The sequence below is a fragment of the Diadema antillarum genome, unplaced genomic scaffold (assembly GCF_040938485.1).
Source record: "Diadema antillarum isolate AM-2024a unplaced genomic scaffold, OU_Dant_1.0 scf00000043, whole genome shotgun sequence".
NCBI lineage: Eukaryota > Metazoa > Echinodermata > Echinoidea > Diadematoida > Diadematidae > Diadema > Diadema antillarum.
This window is the reverse complement of record NW_027270932.1, coordinates 1,955,457-1,981,423: the sequence shown is the minus strand read 5'-3', so window position 1 is coordinate 1,981,423 and position 25,967 is coordinate 1,955,457. Positions and strand designations below refer to the sequence as shown.

The following is a 25,967-nucleotide window of genomic DNA, read 5'->3' as shown; positions in this document are numbered from 1 at the left end:
ATGGCTAAATCAGGTCTGCAGATGAAATTTACTGGGTCTCTGTCTCGTCTCCCACCGGGCGGTTCCAGGCCGAACTCGAGGCCTCCTTCTGCGGCATCGTCCATACTCTTCGACGAGGACATCACCGGGAACGTCATAGGAGTCGATAAGATTGACGAGGAGACCGAGCAGGATGGGAGCGGGAGGATGAACCTCGAAGATGCAGAGAGACCGGCAAGTCGACCTCGAGTTCCGAGAGAGGAAAGAGTTGGGATCATAGGCCAATATCGCAAGCCTTGGATCAGACCCCACTCCACCATGGGTCACATAACCACCCTGAACGAACGACGGAGAAAGATGCTGAGCTACCGAAGCGGGCGGCCAAAGTCCGGGCCAGGTGCACTTCGGAGTCGGTCGGCCGCGGGAGGCATCAGCGATAACGCTTACAGCAACCGGACAAGTCGGTCCGCTACCAGCCGATCGGCCGGCCGAAAGTCTAGTCGCGCGTCCCTGCCAGGAGTAGCACGCAAACATTCAATGGTCGACAGCGACGTCGAAGAGATTGTCGCTGTAGCTACTCCCGAAGTCAGCGCTCACCCCTCCAGGCCAGGAAGCCCGACTCCGACAGAGGATGTGCCACTGACACCAGGGAGGAAAGATGGGTGGACCGGAGGACCCCAAGCTTCCAAAGATGAAACATCGACTTCAGCATCCGAAGCGAAGCGGATTCCGTCATTGGTGTCGACACCACGAATGTGCGCCATTAGCAATGAACAACGTGATCACGAAAGTGGCGACGAGGAGGGAGATCTGTCCAAGGATGTCGACGATGAGGGGAGTGATTCGCAAAACTGCGGTCCTGCAGTCGTGGTCGAGCCCGAAAACGAAAACGTCGAAGATCGACCACGAAAGACGAGCGTGTTCGACGTCACCATGATGGCAGCCGTGTCGCCGGCTGGTTTTGGTGGAAATCGTCCACGGAGTCGAAGCACGGCTACCACGGATAGCGGACGATCGTCATCCCCCGCTACGGAGAGTTTGGGTAGAAGGGCACGGAAAGAAAGAATCAGACGGCTAGCTATGCAGTATGAGGTAGGATTATAAGATGTAATGACATCACATAACTTTTTACTGAAGCCTTTAAAGAAGGAACGACATCTCTCTTTCACCTTTTGATATACGATATGCTTTCCTTTTCTCCTTCTTTCTCTTCCTCTGTCATGTCTTTCTTTCTCATACCTATCAATCCGATGATTTCATCAAACATCTTTTTGAAAATGCAAATGCTAATTAATTTCAGAAACAAGCCTCTCGGCAGTTTCCTGTATGCCAATGAAAATAATTTAAAAAACGCGCGAATAACGCACATATCATAATCGCTATGTATACACTTGCAGAAAATATTACCAAAAATCTTACTGTTTCTTCGTATAAACATAAAAAGACAGGTGCTGTTTACTGCACGGCATTATGTTTGTAAACGTTGAATGTTTTTAATGCCCCCATAAAAAAAGAAGAAGAAGAAACTGCAATCACATAAACAAAAATAATCGAGGCACATTTCGTTATTTTCAATTGTCATTCATCGTTTTCATTTATTTCAACATGCAGATTGTCATATAGAGAACAGTAAAAGTCTACAATGCTTGTTGAGAAAATGTCTCAAAGTAAATACAAAGTATGTCTCTCTTTATCATATATCTCTTTATCTGTAGACCTATATTATTTATGTATAATAAAAATTTAAAACTCATAAATTCACCCTAATTAATGTTTTATCCGAATACATATCCTTATTGTAATGTTCTTTTAGAGTACCACGAAAGCATTGTGCACCACTGACTATCATTAGACGATGAAAAACTTAAAAGTTTGAATATGAGTATATACTGTATTGTGTAGATATCAAGCATGACAACGCATCGTTTGCTAGTCTGAAGTTTTTCAATTTTGGGAACCGAATATTGAGAAAGATGTAGCCTGAGATTAAAATAAAATAAACAAAGAGTAAAAAAAATGTGAGAGCCCTGTGAATTTGCATCAGTGAAGTGAAAGTGTTTCTTTATTTTTTTTTATCGGAAATTAATGGAAAGAGATGATCTCACCACAAACGGATGCGCACTATCACGTCTTACCTCCAAAATGTGCTTATTTGAAAAGATGGAAAACGAAACAAATGAAAAGAGCTTAATTCACAAGAAAATATGTAAGCAAAATCATATATGATGTCTATTGGTTATGATTTAGAACCAAGACAGAAGTGAAAAAAATATCTTTATAACGATTACTGTAAAAATCTTACTGATATATGCCATGATAATGAAAGGTAGTTCATGGTGTGTCATTCGGAAAAAAAATAAGGACTTAAAAAATAAGGTTTTTATGATTGGAGGGGAAATGAGAGAGCAAGAGTCCGTATTAACTTTTTAAGCTTCCTATAGGCGTGACGAAACGATGGCAAATTGATTCATTAAAGACTTTCCTTATTCTATCGCAAAGATCAGTGCATCTCCGCCTAATGCAAACCGGATAGCATTCTTGAAACTCATGTTTTGTGGTGTCTGTCATATACTTCTGACTGATTTTGTTTATAAACAGACAACCGACAACGAATACGCAGTCATTCATTATAGCTTCGTTTTATAGCACACTGAATATTCGTATCGTTTCTTTTGTGGACATCCGGAACTTTTCCTCCAAAACTGCGTTCTTTTTCCATTGAAAGAAGACTGTAAAGAGAACAGTGATGATGCACTATACAAGACACGGGCTGCGAGAGAGATTAAGATTACAGCCATCTGCAACTGTAACAGTGCGAAGATCAAACGTAATCCGAAAACATACAGTCAAAAAAAAAAAGAAGCTCTGCTCATATTTGCTGACGTAATAATTCAATTCGTGATGTCACCAGACGGTGTCTATATACAACTAATCATTTTGATCTCACGGCAACATGTGAATTCATAAAGACCATTATACATGACACATGATCGTGAACACTGTACAAAACAACGTTATGCAGATCTTAGAAGCAACGATTACAGGTAAGAAAAATATACAAGTAATACCACACACGTAACAATATATAAAATCATACTGCACAATAATTTGTTAAGTTCATGTCTATGTTTGTATCATTGCGCCACTATACCGTTATGTAAATGAGACTGATACTGAGTATCACACAATGTTTAGAAATAAGTTTCTAGGTATCAGTTTGATAATGCACTCCGCCTTTCACATTCTCATGTTCCCCGTGCTAACAATAACATGATTACGTAATATCACAAACTTTCACAACGTCATCGGACATTCTCGTTTCTTGCACGCTTTTGTGAACTATTCAAACTTGTACAGAGAGGATCTCCGATATGGGTTGATCAAGAAGAGAATACAAATGGGTCGGTATTGATTTGCGTACCTGCCAAAGTTGGTCTTATTGAGAAAATCCCTCGGGGACGGACCGTAGCCACGGACGCATTTTCAAGCCAGTCTCACATTCCCACGTATTGATCTCAAGTGACCTCTCCAGAGATTGATTTTTGAGCTTCGCCGTCCGGCCCCGATCGACATACCTTCGAGTTCGGTCTTTGTTTTCGGGCAGCGAGGCTGTAGAGCGCGGAGATGGGGGACGATTCCATTCGTCGATGTGATTTGCGTATTTCACGAGATAACATGAGAAAGAATGTGACAAAAACCTCAAGCAATTATTCAGCTCATTACGCAAATGAAGTTTGCAGTTCATAGCGTACGCTCTTTATTTTTTTTTTGCCCCTTTCCTCTTGCTCATTCACATTAACAATGCAACTCAAGGCAAAGTGTAAGTTTCCCCACGCTTTGCGAGTGACAGAGTCTTTGAAAGTTTTTTTTTTAATTTATGCGTCAACATGTTAATTCAAAGAGAAAGACACAAAACACATAGAGCTCATATCATTCCATGATTCAAAGGAAATAAAAATCAATACAGTTTCTTTTCCCCTCAACGATTCACAAAACAAATAAGCGACGCCCTCAAATAATTAAGTACGACGCAAGATCGATGGACGAGATTCATTACAAGGGAACAGCGCAAGGAGATATCATTATTTATTTACAGTGGACTCAACATGAAAAGCAGTTTGTTTGGCCGAATGACAAGTGAAGCCACTCGGCAGGAGATGAGCTAATTTAGAAATGATTACAATACGATCGCTTTTCTACTACCATGTAATGATCCTTTTGTCATCATAATCCCCACAGCCCTACAACAAATACATACTCACCTAAAAAGACTTGTAACAACGGTCAACAGATACACATGTCTTATATTGTTCTCCTTTGTATATAATCTCTTTTTTTTGTCTCACGGCTTTTCTCTTTCTTTTCCTGAAAACGTATGAAGGAATAATCCTACACTTCATTACTGGAATTTTTGTCTTAGTTCATTATGTTTGTCAACTTTAATAACACAGGAAATTATTTTTTGGTTCAATTTTGATAATTTCCCTTTTCGCGATGTGTGCTGTCTGTGAGGAATATAGGCCCTATAGATGCATATTATGTCCTCGTTTTTAGTTGTATTGGCGTAGAGGATCAGCCAGCGCCTCAGGTTCTAAAACCAGTGGGAGGCTCCCGAAAAAAAAGAAATACCTCTTCATGGCTTAACAATCAAGATTATCCTCTCCAATTTGGGGGCTATGTTTTACCAGTTGGGATACATGTATAACACATATCATGAGGTGGTAGCCCTGTATGGTATCATGGTGTCTTCGTCACTATGTTTGTCAATATCTGATAATTACAGAGTAGGTTTTACAAGACAATTATATCTTTCTCTAGAGTTTTCTATTATCTTTCATCGTGAGTGGTATATATAAGTTGCTATGAAAAATGATAGAATATTATTTCGTCATGTATCAATTGGGTTTTATTCTCTTTCACTTTCAGAACTGTCGCTTTAACCGTCCCGCTGAATCAGTAAGTATAAATACTGAGTATGATTGTAATCTTGTGTAAATGTTCATTTATAAATCACTATCACTAAAAGAAAAGAGAATGATGTCAAAGTTTGTATATATCATGAGGCAGTATGGACCTGTGGAGTTGAGATGTGATTAACATGCATTAAGCGTTTGAAAATGTGGATACCAGTGTAATGAATGAAGTGTGTGTGAGTTTAATGTTGCAGGGATTTTAGGAAACATATTAAAAAGTATCCCTTTTAACGCAATCGAAAAGAGTGAACCAGCGTTTGCGTATTCATTTTCAGGCTACAAAGAGACAATGAAGTATGTCTGATTATGTTGTTTGTTTGTTTGTTTGTTTGTTTGTTTGTTTGTTTTCTTTTTGTTCGCCATGAAAGCAAATCCTGCCTCTTTCGAGTACATTTATAACAGCCGGGTCTCATTTTTGTACCTAGCCCAAGGAAGGATAATGGTACACCAAAACATTACTATACATCAAGTCATACACGCGTAGAGGTAGCATAAGTAAGTTTACCGATAGCTCGGTCGCTGCTTCCTACATTAAAGGGGGTAAAATGGTGGAATGGAGTTGGCGCAGTTCACCTTGCGTAACAGCTAGTGTGTGTTATCAGCTCTTAACAAACATCATGGGGACGCTAAAGATCCATCACATCTCTTTCATTCGGTTACCCGACGGAGGTTGCATGCTACGAGACACTGAAATCGAGACAGCATAAATGTCCGGAGCAATGTTTTGGCAGTTGAGTAGGCTACATTCATGACATAAGATATGATTGAACTGCTACATGCTTCTTGTGATGGGGCTTTCACCAAATTGGTGAGGACGGTTTCTTTAACCAGTCTACAATTAGAACCTAACTGCATTTGTCATTGAGAGGTCTTCGCAGAAATGGTACGTCCTTTGTCATAGAACTTTTAGGGGTATATTCTCACGCGAGTGAGTATAAAGTCTTCTGCTAACATGCACTTTCAGAACAACATAATACCAATTTTCAGCAGCGACCAAAGGAAACCAGCGTATCTTAAAGACGAATTGCCCGAATTGACATTGATTGAATTGACAAGGGACAGCCGGAGGAAACTATGCGACTGAAAGAGACGAGATTTTAGGTTGCTGATCTACTGTTTTCCTGTGTTTCCGACTGTTGTGTGACTCATCCTGAATTGAGGAGTCATCAAAGAGATCAACTACGTGAGATGTTTACAGAATCTTTGAAGATTCGTCCGACATCATAGTTTGTAATGATCGCGCTGCCTAGCGATCATTTTTACCGCCGTGCGATGACACGACACACAGACGTGGCGGACGGAATGCGTCGGTATCTCCTCACAACCACCAGGACCTCCGATCGCAGAAACGCACTGCAAACGGAATATATCATCTGGAAAATTGGGAATAAGCCAGTAGAGGGGGTGAGTTTAGGCTGCATCTATCAGAACAGCAAGAATTACGAGGAAATGGGGGAAGAAACTAATGAGATGAAAGGGGAGAAGAGAAGAATCAGTAGAAGATGCAGAATTTGATATAAGGAAAAGAAAGGGAAACAAGAGAGAAGGAGGCAGACAAAGAACAATAAAAAGACCTTAAATTACATCATTTATACGAAGAGCAAAAATTGTCATGCTACAACTTAATACAATATGAAAACAGTGTCGAAAATCAAATCCAAATGTATGATCCTCTGTATATTCCAATCTATCCGAAAAGAAATCCAGTATTGTTACCAAAAGAAAGTAAAAATGCATACATGAAAATTCACGCTCAATTTGTGGAAATAGTTGACTTGATTTAATGAACTGAAAGCGATGTGTTATATGATGACAAGGATTCATTTAATCAGAGAGGTAAGAGGAGTGGAATCCCTTCGCGATTTGTGCAAATTTCTGCGTAGGTTAGAAAATTGGATAAACTTTTCACGCAGTATTTAAAGCTAACCTGCTGAAACATTGTGAACAAATTTAGGTAAAATAAAGCGTAAATAATAAACTACCGAGAATCCAATGCTTGAAAAATAGGCCATGTCAGTGAGGGAACTCCCGTTAAAATATCATGTTCACGCACGCATGATACCTGTCATTCTGATGCAGAGTAAATTACTAGCTATCTCAGTGTAGAGTGCAATGCATTTACTTGCAGTGTTTTGGGGATGGTGGTCTCGACAGAGTTAATTCTCATGACGTCATAAAACACAATCAACGCAAGGGATATATCAGACCTCAGCAAGGGTGTCAATCAGAAACTATACAACGTAACAAAAATAAAGACAATCTTGAAGTCACGTGGTGTCCAATCTCATCCCAGGTTTTAATCCCCGTTATTTATCTTCGGTAAACAGAACAGCAATATGTTCAAAGATGGCTTTTAAGCCGAGTTAATCAGATTAAGGGAGTGATAACGTGATGGGATGTAACGGTAATCATAGAAAAGATTGTCTAATCTTGTTAACATTTAACGGCGTCCCGTAATAGATTCTGATCTACAGGGTACGATTCGTGGTGTATATCATACAAAGAAGTGTACACATAAAAGCTATACAAAGGACGAAAACAATACCGTACCGTTTAAAATGAAAAAAACAAACAACAACAACAAAATGTTACGAAATAACCCCATCGGGTTACTGGTTCCAACGTACCATAGGTGTGAGAAGATGTATGCTGTTGTTGTTGTTAATGTTGTTGCTGATGTTGTTGCTGTCGTTGTTGCTGTTTTGTTTATCTATATTTGATGAGTAGACGCTGTCGAAACCACCACACGTTCTTTTGCTGTAGTTCCTCTTCTGTGTGATGAGTCTACATTGTGGAATCGTATGGATGACTCTTAAGCTTGAAGGTGCATGTAAGGCACTGAACACTGTGTCACTGATCTGGAAATACCTTTCCATTGTTACTTAGTTTGAATTAATTATAGCAACCACACTATCACTTCATTTTCTCATTGATGTTGATAACTTGTAAAAAAAAAAACCATAACAATTAATATTATTGTAGGGCCTTCAGAATTTTTAAAGTTTGTTTATTAGTACGCAAAAAATATGAAAAAGCATGTGTCTGGTCGAAAATCAATTAAATACAACCCATTGGCTTTTAAAGTGAACAAAACCCCAATTTCATGAGAAGGGGAAGTGTTTTCCTTCTTGATTTCATATGGGGGGAGGGGAGGGAGAACTTGGTAGACTTAACTTGTTGATACTATAAATGGACAGACGTTTGCTTCACGACGTCATATGTGATTGCGACTAAAGCACTGGTTGTTTTCTTGAAAACATTATAAAAAAACTTAAAATGCACAGACCTGCGGAAGAACAGTCTCCGGACTGAAATGTTTGTCATACTTAGATAAAGGAATACTGTAAATGAGACTTTAAATGCCGAAGCTTTCACATTTACGTGTGATTTTGATGACGCTTGTATACAATTCTGTTTGTCTGATTATATTCTATTCATATGGCACCAACTTTAACATGGAGTGAAGTTTATCTATGCTACACGCAGTATACTCCAATTTTTATTCCGCTATATATTGTGCATATAAAGCACAACTGTTATTATAAATCGTGCCTAATCTGTATACATTTGTCTTTGTTTTATCCACAGCCCAGAGTCAAACTCCGCAGGGTCTTAAAGACTGTTCGCGTTATAGCCGGGATATGTCTTGCCTTAAAGAGGTAAGAAGCAGGATGTGTTCTATCACATGACGAATCGTGTAACTCGTGTAAGATAATCTCCATGAAATACGACAAATCACATCGTTGAAATCGTTTGAAGAAGAAGCAACAACATTTTCCCGTGTCTGAATAGTATGTGCCACAACCACAGGAGACGGAAGTGGAACCGTATAAGATCATAATTTATCCTCAGTGGAGTGGTCCTTTAAAATGAATTGAACAAACATTTGAAATAAAAATTCCTGTCATGTAGATTCAAATTAGCATTGCAAAACATAATTATCAAAATGATATTTGTAGATTTGTTTGCTTTTTCGCACGACCAAGTGCTACACTTGAAAATGAAACAGGACGTGTATTCGTAATGACATGGGATCTGACTTACCCTTTGTTGCCATAGTTACGTGAAGGAGGAGGAGACGAAACAGTGGTCTCTACACGAGATGCATCTCAACCTCCGGGCTGACATGGAGCAGAATCTTGCCTTCGACCTCATCATGTTCTCCAAGCTCAGAGTGGTAAAACTCCATAAATTATACAGACTGTATATGATCACCTGATCTGCTCTCACTGCGATAGTCACAATGAAGAAAGTCATGCAGAACCTGTCAAACTACACATACGCGTAGCAATACGATGGACTTTCTGTATTCTATCCGTAGGATCTTAATCTGTAAAGTGATGAAAACATGATACAACAAAAATGTTAAATATGACACTTTGGTGAAAATAAGGTCACATGTCCTGACTCGCAAAAAAGGCTCAAGTACAGAATGAAAAAGAAACACCAAACAAAACGAAACCCAGAAAACACAAAAATTACTGTACGTGTTATAAAAAAGCTCTATTTCGAATCAAACATATAGCAGTGTTGGTATTAAGTATATACATTGTGAGTATAATTGGTCATTTATTATGTTCTGTCAGGTCAGTTATGTCACGTTCGTTCTGAATGTGAGCACTACTTGTACAGGTTGATAAAGACACATGTTAAACATCGGGATAATCCTCTTATGGGTCTCGAGGATTATGTCTACTCTGATAATAAAAGATTAATGTCCACTGCAAGTCACAAGTCATGACGTCAATTTGGCTTTTCCCTGGAAGCATGATAAGAACAGCTAAGATGAGTTTACCAACACATGTTAAAATGTCCTTCTATCCTTGTGTGACAAGCTGTAGAAGATAAATATTTTGTCACAGATCCGCTTGTCGCCATTCTTGTGAGCTCTGAGTAAGTTGCAGATTTAGTTAACACGTAATACATTTGGACATGATTACTGTAAAATAAATACCAGTACGCACACATCTTCACAAGGATGTATGGATGCGCATACCCACACACTCAGCCGAACATAGCGAATGTATAGGGCCTGCGTGACCACATATTTACCAGGACAGCAATTATAATCTCCTACGATCGATGATACAGTTGTACTTTACTCGTTTACGGGTGCATGACGAATGAAATATGAGTCCAGAATGCATTATATTTCATGCCATCCTTGAACATGTCTTTTCCAGAAACGTCCAATTCAGTCTTTTTGGACGTTTACATATAGAGCTCCGAGATAGCCAAGAACGCTTTCATGGACCAATCATTTCTTTATGGTATGGTCTACCGCATTATCCTGTATGATATTGTAGTAGTTTTGGTATTTTTGCCTTTGATCAGTCATTGGTGGTAACGCTTTATACTCTGCAACATGATTTCAACTACACAATACAATGTTGTAGACTCTGTGCCTCCTCAAATTTTCACATTATGTTTTCTACCTTGTTATTCCTACAGACGAGAGGCTCGGAAAAGCTCAAAACAATTTTGGCCCAAAGGCCAGAAGAGAGGACACGCCCAGAAATCGAAGTGGTAAGTGAAAGAACTCGTGAATATCCCCATGGTAGTCAAAGTTAATCGCAGTTAATGATATCAGTTGGACCTTTATACTCCATTTAAGTGATTTTCTTCTTTGAATATCACAGATCTATCAGTGTCTACGAACTGACATGATTAGGACGTGGAATTAAGAAAACACATGTTCACGCTCTTGTTTTTCTTTCTTTTTACATTCTTTGTCAGTTATACACGGCATTGCGTGACTTTTAGAGCAAAGTTCTGAGATGAATCCTCTCAATAGTAATTTGGGCGAAAACATGGACTCTTCGCAGACATTTCACAAATAGAAAAGAGCCAGGGAAGATTATAGATTGTAATAGTTTCACCAATCATAAAATCAACAAATAATGATTATACAAAGAGATGCTTGGTGGTACAAAACTTCAAAATTGCGTTAAACAAATACATACTGCTACTGAACGTTTTCGACGTGCACTCTTCGGAGTAGAAACTGTAGCTGTCCTATTCTATGCAGGCCAAAGGAGTTTGTGCGCACATTGGCACTCTTTTGATTCTGACTCATGTTACTTTAGCCAATCAGCGTACGCACTGTTTCGCTTGAATGGTTTGCTCGTTTTGCTTACTCATTGTTATGTTCGCGCTTCCTGTTTCATACGTGCGGTTTCTACTCCGAAGAGTGCACGTCGAAAACGTTCAGTAGCAGTATGTATTTGTTTAACGAAATAATGATTATGAAATCATGGCGACAGTAATATTAATCATTTCACCACAAAGTTATTCCAGATTTTTTATTTTTCGCATGCAGGTACTGGCTCTGCTTAGGAAGAACAAAGCCTTCTCAGAATACCAGAAGGAAACCCAGCTAGCTTTGGCCAAGGTTATGGAATACCAAAGGTGAGTCTTGAGGGACAAATAGATTATGTTATACCAACAAACCATTAATTGTTGATCATTTATAAAATAATTCCCCATATCCAAGATGTTACCTTTAACGGCAATATTTCTGTAAAACGTAATCATGACAAATGAAATGAAATGTCCATGGGGAACACAGTGTTTAATGTAACTCTATGTAAAGTATTTTGCAACATTGTAATTCATGAAGTAAAATGAGTAGTAATTTTAGAATAAGTAATGTCTTAGGAACCTATGTCATAAAGAACTATACCACATTATCAAACTCTTAAGCGTTTTTCCTCTCTGTTTACCAGTTTGTTTAAGAAATTGAAGCACGATCGAAGCATGTTACTCCAAACATGTTCAAATGTCATCAATATTACAAAAACAGAATTCCTTTTTAAATGGTCTTGAATATGACATGTTCTCTTGTAAGTTACGCAATCGTCAGTTTTGTTTGTAAAAATTCATTTGGGCAGGTTTGAGCCTCGTCGAATCGTGCTGAAAGAAGGTCACGTGGCGTCCGGTTTTTACATCGTCCTCTCGGGAACCTGTCTGGTCAACCAGACAGAGATTGACCCACGGAACAACGAGCCCTTCGTCCGAACCATTACCCAGCTGACTGGAGGCCAGGCGTTCGGGGTAAGACGATGAGGATGACGAGTTTGAAGTTATTATGACTTAGCTCAGTTGGTAGCGCGTCTGCCTCACGATCCAAAGGACCACGGTTTGATTCCCAGGTCCCACTGAGCATTCTTGTGTATAATCATACCATCTCCTCCAGTAAGAGGCAAAATTCTCTGTCCCTCTGTGAGTCACAACTCATGCATGTAAAAGATTCCGTTTCATTTGTTCATCGCAAAGAGCAGGAGGTTTTAACCCGGTGAAGTAGACCCCATGGAAGACCAGCTATTGCAGCTAAATATGGGCTATCAAGCCATCTTCCTTCGATGGAAATAAAACAAACAAACAAACAAACAAAAAAATTATATTATCCTTCACTTCTAGAGTGCTGTGTGAGGACATTTCATGATACAGTATAGTATTACACTACGTTGGTGTTCCTCCACATACAAGAAGGAACTTTGATCTAGATGAGAAATACACAGTGATAATATATTCCAACACAAACGCTGCCTAAAATATTGGGATCCCTGTTTTTTTATGGAAGAATCGATTTAAAAAAAAGAAAAAGAAAAAGGAAAAAGAAAAGAATGCAACTTCACTTTCAACTATCATATTACAGTCATTTTGGAGGCTTGTGCGTCAGTCCGGTAAGTTGTATATCCACATCAATGAAATCTTGCTTGCGCCGAATTATTTTTCAGATTAAATATGCCGTATAATATCACCTGATGCAAGTGATCACAACCACGTATGCAGAAACAACTATGTATTTGTCAGTATGGCGAATGAGAGACCAACAAGATACTATCATGTCTTTTTTCTTTTTATTTGTTTTGTTTTGGTTTTGTAGGAGTACAGCCTCCTTCACGACACCGTCCGATCGGCCAGCGTTGTGTGCAAAGACGAGGTCGAAGTCCTTCTTATTAACCAAGACGTGAGTTGAGTTGCTTCTCAAATGATTTACACGCTTCGATGAGTCAATCTTTTTATTCGTGTTCCAATGCTCTATCATTTGTCAATTTTAACTAAATACACTCGATAAATCACGGCTTGGAGATTATACCAACATATTGGTACATTATCTGCTTAGATCTAGTGCATTATTGCCATTAGCAGTCAGCAAATTTATCTTGTTGACTTTCTTTCTAGAAATGGATGCATGCTCTCCCTAAAACACGCATACAAGATATTTCTCAAAATCATTCGACGTTAAAGATTCTCTACCGATTTTCATTTCTCGTGTATATTTGCTATTGTCAATTTTCCCCAAATGAATATATCCGTATACTGTATAAAATAAACATAAAAGATATGCCATTTCTACCATTCAATGCAACCGATCCCCACGTATACGAAAAATTCCTGTAGATGTTTCATGCACGTAGTAGTCGTCACACGGTGACGAAATTGTTCAACAATAAACTACAATGTACTTATTAAGTGGGTAAGCCTGCCGATACTCAAGAGGTACATCGAATATAATCCACTTTGCTCTTATTTTGCATGTCACTGTCATCAATATATCAGAAGTTTTTGCGGCGCAGAAGAATATATGAACATAGGTTTTGCTCTTGTTAAATCAATACTATGTATTTCCATTATTATTATGTGACCATCTTTTATTCAATGTACAGGACTTCGATGAGATCATTAAGCAACCCATGGAGCAGAAACGAGACGAGCTGATCGATTTCTGCAACAAACACGACATCTACATCTCGGCCTCACCCGAAGTTATCGCAAACCAGCCCAAGTCGATATACTCCAAGTTCTTCAAGTGAGCATCCATTCACTCTGGTTTTCTCCTAATGACAGGCTTTCGATTACTAGTACACCTGTACATGAAACTGAATGAGGCAGACAAGTTTGTGCTTTCCCGACCTTCGCCTATTGATTCTTTCCCGGCGTCAAGAAAAAAAAAGAGAAAAAAGAAGGGGGGGGGGGGTGTCCTGACGACAATGTCAATGTTCTCAGCACTTAGGGCGTATCCGAGGGAACAACATGATCACTGGGAACATGATCTGACATTCTGAATTATGTACAAGTACGCTGTAATTATACGTGGGACCATCATACAGTAGACCCCCTAACAATGCCTAACAAAACAAATTGATCAGGTTGAGCACATGATTATGTATATCTTTGTCAAAAGTCACGAATACTCAAAAAAGGGTTATTATACAAATTCACATCCTATCACACCTACTTGATTTTGTTTGTTTGTTTGTTTGTTTGTTTGTTTGTTTTTAGGCCGGGATTACTCATCACAAATGACATCATGGCGAGTGAATACATTTACGTCGTTAAAGGAGTAAGTATCTCGTTACGGTTGGTTACATGATGATTGCGAATCATATTCTCACTATATTGTAGTTACGACCTTGCTTTCCGTCTTCAAGAAAAGCTTCTACATGCAGCTGTATATCTTAAATACTTCAGCACAGTAATCGCGACAGCGGAATTTCTTTGAAGACTTATTCATCTTTACTTGTTATCTTTTTTTATCAAGAGTCTGTTATTCAATATTTGGTATTTTCACTGCATCTATGCAATGTGATCCCTGCGCAACGTCTCATAAAAAAGGAAACACGTGCGCAATGATAAATATGGATGATGTTTCTCGTATCATCAGGGAAAGTGTAGCGTAGTGGCGGAGATCAAGGAGCTAAAAGGACAGGGAAAGAAGGGACAGCTTCACGAGAGATTCACCATGGACGACGAGGCGTGGAAAAAAGACGCCGCCATCAAACGGAGCAGTGAGTGATCCCGATCGGTTCTATCACATTTGCTCCTGTGACGATTGCTCTCGTGAATTATCTGCACGCCAAGCCAAACACTACCCCAAAACATAGTACCGTAACGCTAATCCTAATCCTCATATCAAAGTTAACATAAAACTCTATCATAACCATAACCATAACCATAAACATAACCATAACCATAACCATAACCATAACCATAACCATAACCATAACCATAACCATAACCATAACCATAACCCTATCCCTAGGTCCCTGGAGAAAATAAGGCCGGCGCAATTGTCGCAGGAGCAGTAATGTCTTGTCACCATCCGATCATATCATTCTAACAAAATTCTCATTCTACAATGATGTGTTAGTATAATGCTATGCAGCGCGCGTGTCATTGTTTCTGAGTAATCTATACTTTTAGTGTTTTCTCAGTAATAACGGCATGCATTTTAATCCATTTATCGGACCCGAACTTTTTGTAGAATATTCATTAAAAACATTTTCCTGGTTGCAAAATTTGTTGAAAACAGAATTTATTACTATAAACCAACAGCTCAGCTTGACATTGCGGTGCTATGATGTGCCTTTCGCTGATTTCTAAATTGACGTTTTTACGACGCACTGATATAAATTATGCACTTTCCTTTTAGACTGATTGTTGCTTTGGACATCAAAATACGAATCATCAAATTTTGGCGAGCTTATCAACTCTTCGTTCAGGAATGATGCCAATGAAATTTGGATTTTCGAAGCCCAAAGCACTCAAAAACATCTCTAAATCTAATACAAACATTGACTGATTGAAATATGTTTTCTTGTAATACTCATCAGTGGATAGCATCATTATACTTATCATCACCATTCACTCGTTATCATAATACTATCATATTCATGTAGTGATAAAATTGTAATTATTTTTGCTTCGATATCATTAATATGATACACTATCGCCGAGTATTTTTTTTCGTGATATCGTTCTAGTGGCCGTTCTAGCCATTAAGGCGGGAGGCAAGCGGCGGAACTGGGCGAGTGTCGCCAAGAAGACAGCGGCGTCCATCCCTGAGACCATGACGGTGGACAAGAATATCTTCAAATCCGGTGCAATGTCCCTGAAAGTGAGTTGCATGGTCACTGCCATAGGAAGACCTTCCTCCGTATAACACCTGAAGTCTTTCCGTATATGATATATAGGCAATTTCAAAATCACAGTCACGTTCTCAACATCCTTAGAGAAGCTAGAATGCTTTTCATTTATTCGAGTTTTGTTGCTTTGTCCAGTATTGTCAGTGAATGCCACTTTGTACATTGACTATACATCGTGTCATTCTGATGTGTAATAGGTATGCGTTATTTTCAGGAACAATATAAATAATAAATAAAATATAGATGCAAGAAACTCATACAAATACTAGTTTTCATCACGAGGAAACATGATGGAAAATATCATATTCCTCATATTATTATATTTGACTGGTTCCGATGCTGAACTTTGTCTTGAATTTGTTAGCGGCTTTCCATGGTTTGGAAGGTGTGCTGATTTTACAGACTGTGGACCAGAAGCAAAATTTGAAACATCAATATTTCTGCAAATCAATCATCTTCCATGAACTAAGAAACATAACCAGAGGCGGATCCAGGAATTCTGTAAAAAAAAAAAAAAAAAAAGGGGGGGGGGTGGTGGCAACTACTATTTCTGGTGCCACTTCCGGGTTTCATTTCTTTTTTTTAATTTCTTTTTTTAAACGAAAAACAAAGGGGGGGGGGGGGGCTTGCGCCGGATGCGCCCCTCCCCCCTCTGGATCCGCCACTGATAACGTTATACAAAATCAAAAGGACATTCACACAAGGGAAGTTTACAACTGATGATCTCGGTGTAAGGGATGTGACTTGACGTGTGTGGTACAGCGCAATGTTTGTATTTCTTCTGAATGTCTCTCTTATAAGGTCACACATCGTTAAACACAATCATTTTGTCTGTGTGTTTGCGTAGGATGCAGACGCGGAGTACGCCAAGGAGAGAAAGATGTCTTTGAAGTTGACTTTCCAAGAGCCCTCCAAGTTCCTCCTGAAGGATGACAAACTGATCACAACCAAGAAGAAAGAACCAGAACGTACGTGTCATGGCTTTCAACGATACATTTACTACTGAAAGGTGCCATGAAAATTCACGGAGTATCTAGCTGTAAACCTTTGATACAGCACGCAAGATGGAAGGGTAACATGCGTTTAGGAAAACGTTTCGTCAATAGCGCGACTGTGATTTTTCTAAGACGGTCATGATTATGGACTATATGGGCCTACAAGTACTTGAGTACTTGAGTACTTGATTCATCATGGGCTCTCATGTGTCTTGTTCATTAACCCGTGACGACGGAAGGTGGACATTGTTGCATATGACAATATTTCTCATGAGGAGCATCATAAATCGACGTTCTGCCAGGAACGCATTGATTTTTAGAGACTTATTGAATCAGTCAAACATTGTAAAAAATCGTTAAAAATATTCGTCTGATACCAATGGATCCATTGTAGACTTCTGGAAGTACATGATCATATTATCTGATCTTAAAAGAATCTGCATGTAACTATCAAAGTTACTGCTCATAACTTATAACAGTTTACTGTATGCGCTCAATCTCTGACTACAATGTGGACATATTTGTAAACGTATGGAGCGTGGTCATCGAGGGGATGTGCATTATCAATGTCAACTATCATGAGACGTCAGGCCCGTAGCCAGGATTTTTCAAGGGGGGGGGGGGTGCGGTCACTAAAAAAACGGACCTTCGGTACCAATACCAATGATGACACACACACACACACACACACACACACACACACACACAATTCAGGCCCGTAGCCAGGATTTTTCAAGGGGGGAGGGGTGCGGTCACTAAAAAAACGGACCTTCGGTGCCAATACCAATGATGACACACACACACACACACAATTGTATATATATATATATATATATATATATATATATATATATATTCTTTGGACGACCAAACTACAAAAGTTGTATAAGAATTTGCGCGCGAAGCGCGCCGCAAATTGTGAATTTTGACTGTTTTAATGACGTTTTAAAGTCTCGAGGAAATTTGTATTTTTGTCTGTTGCATGCAATCGCGTTACGGTATTTCATCTAGGAAATAGTAAAAAGTCATTTTGCCAGGAAGTTGCAAAGTTTAATTGTGTTCGAGACTCTGCGCGCGCAGCGCGCCGCAAAATTGAGAATAGTGATTTTCCTGGTGTTGTTTTAACTTTTATTTTTTCTATTGTATACCCGCGTTAGCAGGCCTGAAGCCAGGATTTTTAAAGGAAGGGGGGATTGCGTTAATTAACAAAACGGTCCTTTGATACTGTCCCGGGAGGGGTAGCGACAATTAAAAGTGGACACCATGCTCATACATGGACTTTCAAAATGGCCCCTAAACGAGTAATGATCATATGATTTTTTTTGGGCCTTAAAAACAAGTATTCCTTAAATGTTTCCTGCACCCTAAAGAAGTACTTCATCATGATTGAACAATATACCATTTTCCCAAATTTCGGCCTTTTTGATACCCTTTGATTATATACGCTTGTACATCACACTTTCCATCTAATCCGTGAGAAAGAACGACCCCTATTACGCGTTTTCTTTAGCGAGTATGGTCACGGTGTCCACCTTTCAGTTGGAGTTTTCCATCCCATTGGATGCTGTTTGGAAGATGAAACATTCACTTTACTATACAGTATATCAGCCGTTGGTATGCGAGTTTGTCAAAAACGAAAATAAATAAGAAATTTTAAAAAACAAAATGAATTGTAAATGTGAACCATTTATATTTTGCCTCCTTGTGGTAGGATATTTCCAGCATTTCCGAACTTTCAAATAATCATTTTAGATTTAATAATATTAAAGGTAGTAGATCAGATTCGCAAACATCTCCAATATCAGTCAAATGTCATATTAACCATCATGCTAAGCAACGGCGTAGCCAGGATTTCATCTTAGGGGGGGCGGTTAGTCTGCGAGGGAGCGAAGCGACCGAGGGGGGAGGGTGTGGGAGGGGGGTGTCCCCCCTCCCACGGTAAGAACTTTTTGCATTTTGATGTTGCAAATGGTGCAATTTGATGCATGTTTTTGAGCGTTTTATCGACGTGAAACAGTAACATTAGTGTAAGGTAGCAGTATATTTTGATGTAGATTATTATTGAACAATTTGCCTATAAAATGGTATCATTAAAATAATCTTCTTGTATTAATTCTTTTCACTGATATCATGAACGCGACTGAACCCGAGCGAGCGGAGCGAGCGAAGGAGGAGGGGGAGGGTGTGGGAGGGGGTGTACCCCCTCCCACGGTGAGAACTTTTTGCATTTTGATGTTGCAAATGGTGCAACTTGATGCATGTTTTTGCGTGTTTTAACGAGTTGAAACAGTCCCACTTGTTTAAGGTTCCAGTATATTTTGATGTAGATTATCATTGAACAATTTGCCTATAATATGGTATGATTTAAATACACTTCTTGTATTAATTCTTTTCACTGAATATCATGAACGCGACTGAACCCGAGCAAGCGGAGCGAGCGAAGGGAGAGGGGAGGGTGTGGGAGGGGGGTGTCCCCCCTCCCACGGTAAGAACTTTTTGCATTTTGATGTTGCAAATGGTGCAATTTGATGCATGTTTTTGAGCGTTTTATCGACGTGAAACAGTAACATTAGTGTAAGGTAGCAGTATATTTTGATGTAGATTATTATTGAACAATTTGCCTATAAAATGGTATCATTAAAATAATCTTCTTGTATTAATTCTTTTCACTGATATCATGAACGCGACTGAACCCGAGCGAGCGGAGCGAGCGAAGGAGGAGGGGGAGGGTGTGGGAGGGGGTGTACCCCCTCCCACGGTGAGAACTTTTTGCATTTTGATGTTGCAAATGGTGCAACTTGATGCATGTTTTTGCGTGTTTTAACGAGTTGAAACAGTCCCACTTGTTTAAGGTTCCAGTATATTTTGATGTAGATTATCATTGAACAATTTGCCTATAATATGGTATGATTTAAATACACTTCTTGTATTAATTCTTTTCACTGAATATCATGAACGCGACTGAACCCGAGCGAGCGGAGCGAGCGAAGGGGGAGGGGAGGGTGTGGGAGGGGGTGTCCCCCCTCCCACGGTGAGAACTTTTTGCATTTTGATGTTGCAAATGATGCAATTTGATGCATGTTTTTGCGCGTTTTATCGACGTGAAACAGTAACATTAGTGTAAGGTAGCAGTATATTTTGATGTAGATTATTATTGAACAATTTGCATATAAAATGGTATCATTTTGAATAATCTTCTTGTATTAATTCTTTTCACTGAATATCATGAAAGCGACTGAACCCGAGCGAGCGGAGCGAGCGAAGGGGGAGGGGGAGGGTGTGGGAGGGGGGTGTCCCCCTCCCACGGTGAGAACTTTTTGCATATTGATGTTGCAAAATGGTGCAATTTGATGCATGTTTTTGCGTGTTTTAACGAGTTGAAGCAGTCCCACTTGTTTGAGGTTGCAGTATATTTTAGTGTAGATTATTATAGAACAATTTGCCTATATTTAAATACACTTCTTGTATTAATTCTTACACTGAATATCATGAACGCTGTCTGTTCAGCAATCAAACAGAAAAAGCATGCACACAAGGTTGTAGATAGGGGCATATCCCCTCCCACACGAAGGGGATTTTGCGTTTTCAGACCTGAAATTCAGCGATCTGGTGCAAATTTTTGGTGCAATACTTTTTCATCGAAGTGTTAAAATCACGGAATTTAGCTCTTATTCCGAACGTGCACCATCTGTGTGTCAGTGTATAAAGTCTAGTGAGGTAGAGCTTAGGGGAAGGGGAATTCCGCCTCCCGCTCGCGGAGCTTTTGCGTTTTTAGAATTGAAATAAAGCGATCTGGGTATAGCCACAGTCTACTTCTATGCATGGCGGAAGGGGGGGGGGGGGGGGGAGGAGGGGCGGGTGAGCAGGGAGAAGGCGTGGGCTAGTGTTATCTCCACCTTTCCCTTCCGATGGAGCTTTTGCCTTTTTAAGGTTGAAATTGAGATATCTCGTATACGCATATTTGATGGAATCAACATTTGGGAAATCAAAAAAAAAAAAAAAAAAACTGATGGGGGGAGGGGACTGAGGGAGGAAAGGGTCGATTAAAAGGGGAAATTCCCCTTATACATGAGGGAACCTTGAGTTTTTGGAAGGTATGTGATAAGTCTTGTGTACTCAGAATTATTCATATTTTTTTTTTGTAAATCTAAAAAGTGTAAGCTAGGGAAAGAGGCACAGAGGGGGAGGGTTTTTGCGAGAGAGATTTTGCATATTTTGAATTGAAATTCAACGATCTGGTGCACACTTTGAGTGAAATATTCAAAAAAAAATATCTTATTTGATGAAAGGTTGCAAAGGAGACCCGCTTCATGTGCATGCATACAGTATACACGCATTTTTTTTTCCGCCTCCCAAATCCCCGGTCCAAATCTTAGGGGGGGGGGGGGGGGGGGGGGCGACCGCCCCCATCGCCCCCCCCCTCCCCTGGCTACGCCAGTGATGCTAAGAAGGTTTTCTTTGTGAAATTTGGAGGTCAGTGAAATTCAAAAATTAAACATCCGTTAGCCATTGGAAGAAGTTGAGTGCAAATTCAGACCTCAGGCTTAGTGCTCAGATGTTTTCCTATTTGATTTGATCTGTCTTACTGTGCACACTAAGATACATACTGGAATGGTTATTTCTTATTTATTAAATTATAGTAGCATATTTGGTTACTAGCTGTCTCTAGGCATTCTCGAATTTGGGCTGCAAAGAGATCCACTACCTTTAAGTTAGAAGAGAGATAAGTAAATAATGATAAAATAAACAAACAAAAAAGAATGAGTTTCTTTTGTAATACTATCTGACAAATTTTTACTTTACCATTTTACTTCATAGCTCAGCACTTTCCATTCTCTCTCATACCCTCTTACCCATTACATTTAAATGAAATACAACTAAAATGAGTTTGCGTGCCTGCATAATACTCTGGAAATTATAAGTGAGAATGTTCTTAGGTTTTGGCTCACTTTAAAATGAGAACCAACAGAACTGTCACAACATGAGAAAATGTATAAGTAATAATCAACAGTACATTTCCGAATTTGGCCTGCAAAGAAATCCGCTACCTGTAAGTTAGAAAAGAGATTAGTAAATAATGATAAAATAAACAACAAAAAAGAATGAGTTTCTACCGCCGTATCCAGAACAGAGCCTGAAACGGTGCAGGCTCAAGAAATCGTTTGTACTATTACGTCTTGAAGTACTGTGTGATACTGTTGACTCAGACTTCTACAAAGCTGTAAGTGAGAATTTTAACCCAATTCGGCTCATTACCTGTGTTTTTTATGAAAAAATATGAATAAAGAATGTAAATTAAATAACGACGCGTCACAATGCAGTCTAACGCTCTCACAATGTTATCATACATAGGGTTTTTCCCTGACTGTTTTTACTCCGGAGCTCTTGCAATATTCAGGCTTTTGTAATACTATCTGACAAACTTTTTACTTTACCATTTTACTTCATAGCTCAGCATTCTCTCTCATACCCTCTTACCCATTACATATACCACCTTTTCACAATTTGATTGGAGCATGCATTCATAATGGAAAATAGTTGACATAATAATCTATCCCCAGGCATTATCATGCCAACATGTACTTATATATACATGTACTATATCTTTGTGAGACGTAGATATAAAATGTCTCAGGTTTTCGATTATAGTAATTTCGAGGAAATTTCTTTAATTTTTATCATATATGTAAACTTGAGGCTATTAGATTTACATCCACTTACCTCTGTTCCTGTGAAAAAATGCAAGTGTCAACCTCAATGTCATCCACAAATCGCACATACTCGGGCGGCCAGTGGAAAAAAAAAAAAACACCGGTCACACGCGCCAAGGGGCATGGCATGCAGTGCCAATATAATAATAGCTCGCACAAATTGATACATAACATTTGTGTTTGTGTGCATGGGGACGATCCGATGGTTCATACAACAAAAGGGTTTCGTACAATTATTTTGAACATTGTTAAACGTACTCTTCCACATTTACGTAGCATATAATGTGTCTTTATATTTATTTGGATTGTTATCTTGAGAATTGCTAAAAACCGTTATTATGAAAAAGTGGACCTTTCAGATTTTTTTTTTTTTTTTTGGGGGGGGGGGGTGCGTACGCACCCGACGCACCCCCCCTGGCTACGGGCCTGGACGTTATGCTATGCATGATGTAACAATCACAATAAGTTGTTCCGACAGTCTCTCATTCATCCATTTCCTCCTCATCCCTGCAGCGAAGCGGGACCCATCGGCACTCATCAGAACATGGAAGAGAGTGACGGCCACAGCAAACGCACTGTCACAGAAAGAGGTCTGTCTTTTGATATCATCTATTTTCTCTCTCTATTTCTCTATTTTCCATGTTTACATATCTGCTCGTCATCTTGTGTGTGTGTGTGTATGTGTATGTGTGTGTCTCTCTCTCTCTCTCTCTCTCTCTCTCCATCTCTCTCTCTGTCTCTCCCTAGAGATCTCATTAAAATTAGGATACATAATAACATGTATCCACAGATTTTGCCTGTTTTAATGCAATGGGCTGTACAAGTGAACAGTCGGTCCAAATAGTTACGAATAAAAATTACATACGCTATCTGTATATATTATGCATAATAATTATCATGACCTAATTACTGTGGCACACGATAAGGTGGCGGATGGGGACGAGAAATGAGGGAAAAATCAATTGGAATTAATTAATTTTACTACTTTCCTGGCAGTAATGACGTTAATGTCATTATTTCATTGTTCATTTCCTCTCAGGAAGTCAAGGATCCCGTACAGACAGCCCCTCCTAGCAAGGTGAAGACAACATTCGCACAGCTAGCCATCTTGAAGACTGGAATGGCCTTTGTGAGTATCATTCAAAATGGGTTGCATTGAAGATAAATAAAACATGAATGACCAAATTAATTGATAAATGAATGTCTTGGCATAATGTATAGATAAAGTTGATGAATTTATAGAAGACAAAGTTAGTTATCTGCATACCAGTGTTCATACAGATATTTACGAAGAAGCCAAATGCAAAATGGAGTCAAGTTTAACCAAGGACAAATTGGAAGTAACAAGCAGTGAGAACTCAGAAGAAAATATCAACAATTTTTTGCTTTTTTACATTTTTAATGTTCTTATACGGTAGTCACAGCTTAAAGCAAGACAAAAATCGCCCGTTGCAAGTACATAACATGTCAAACTGATTAATTTACTCTGAGGTGCGAGGTCACATGCTTCAAACATAATTATAAAATGTAAATCAGATACATGAAATTCTATCGCCAGCGGGTCAATGATGAAATACTCACATCTGAGTTCATTTATTGAAGCCGAAATTGTTTTCGTTGCTATGACCAGGGCATCGAGTCGCTCCTCCCGGGCACCCAGCCTGAGGCCAAACTGAGCCTCATCAGCGACGGAGCCGACATCATCCTGGTCTCGAAAAGACTCTTTGCAAGTGACGTGACATCGACTACACTCAAGATGGCCAGCAAGATGGTAAAAAAATCATCCTGAACTTTTGTTTTTTGCACCAAACCTCTCAAGAGCTCATGAAACATCGTATCGGTATACAGTACTGGGACACATGTTTCACTTTGTTCTTTCTCTCTCTCTCTCTCTCTCTCTCTCTCTCTTCTCGACGGCAGGACCAAAACTTTTTTTTCTTCAATAACTACTTTTACAAAAGTTTGCATACCATATTTTCTTTTGTTTTTGTTGAAAAACTGTGATGGAGATCAAGGCCGTCATTATGGAACAAATGATTCCATTATCTTTATGTCACGGCTTTAATCATATCAAATATGATTAACTACTCTTGCTAAACATTACAACAGATTTTGGTTGGATTCCATTACAAAAACAAAAACAAAACAAAAACTCTCTAACTTAGAGCAACGATATTATTTTGTCAAGAATAAATGAAACACAGAGGCTGCAATGGTGTCTTCATGAATAACGTGCGACCATCGATATATCGATATGACATCACCGATGAAATTCTTGACTCGTCTGATCAAAGACGCATGACACTGTTTTCAATGCTGTCTCGTCTGTCTCTATACATCCCAGGCCGTAGACTACCCGTCGGTGGACTTCACCCGTGGAGTAATGGAGGAGGCGAGGACATGGGCCTCGTACAAGAACAACATCGTCAAGGAGATATACGGCAAGAAGCTGGACAAGCGACCCGTCCTCCCACGGAGATGATAATATTCAAGAGCCCGACGATTTCACTCAGTGATTGAAGAATCGAGAGAGGGAGAAAATTTAAATCCCATAAAACAAGAGGGATATGAATAAGCGTGATATTTTTTTCCAGAAGGAAATATGGAAACAGCTATTATGATTTCATCTAAAGATATTGAAAAATTGCGGTTCTTGCCCTTGTAGTATGCTTATCACTGAGATAATGATGATCACCATGTGGAACGAAATCACAGGAATGAAATAATACACAAAGCGTCACAAGATGTCCCAAAGTCGCCGTCTCGCCTTCGTGGTGAGATATCTATCTATTCGCCAAACAAGGCAGCTCAGTGAGATTTAATGAATCGAGCTCCTCCCCAAGCTAACCAATACTATTTGGCCGCTATTGGCTATAAATAGTTTAAACTAGTCACGTTTTATCTTCTTGTCCCTAAATAAAAGAGCAGATCATAATTATGTGACTTTTAACAAGTCGTTTTCTCGTCATTAGCAAAATACTATGCAAGTTCAAATACTAAAACCGTCCTTAAAAAAAGACACCTTGACCAGCGTGAACAAGTCGCTTTCTTGCTGCATGGTTTGTTTCTCTACAAAAGAGTTAGGCACACGGGTATCGCAGTGTTCAGTATTGTAGGATCCTGCTCCACATAGCAGCCCAGATTGCGGTTGACACTTAAGTGGTAAAAGGGAAAAGTTGCTTGTGTATTACGTCATGGCACTACTTGAGAATTCAGAGTTGCTGATATACATTTTGGGAGTTGTGGCATTTTGAAACAGAGTTGATTGAAATGATTTGGTGTGTGCAGTTATAGTTGAAGTCAATTTCAACATCATTTGGTTTTACACTTCCATACTCCTAGTTTTTTTTTTTATAGTGTTTGCTCACAGTCAAATAT

The 25,967-nt window shown here is 39.2% G+C and overlaps 1 protein-coding gene across 1 annotated transcript; it reads left to right on the top strand.

Moving 5' to 3' along the window:
* LOC139713439 (uncharacterized) lies at positions 1 to 25,071 on the top strand. Its single transcript, XM_071625171.1, has 17 exons — positions 1 to 1,071; positions 4,906 to 4,935; positions 8,541 to 8,611; positions 9,012 to 9,129; positions 10,404 to 10,478; positions 11,272 to 11,360; positions 11,843 to 12,005; positions 12,841 to 12,924; positions 13,625 to 13,767; positions 14,241 to 14,301; positions 14,623 to 14,746; positions 15,722 to 15,855; positions 16,731 to 16,851; positions 23,103 to 23,179; positions 23,629 to 23,718; positions 24,220 to 24,360; positions 24,934 to 25,071. Exons 1-17 carry the CDS (start codon positions 1 to 3, stop codon positions 25,069 to 25,071), a joined length of 2,730 nt encoding a protein of 909 aa, XP_071481272.1.
* Positions 25,072 to 25,967: the final 896 nt, after the last annotated feature.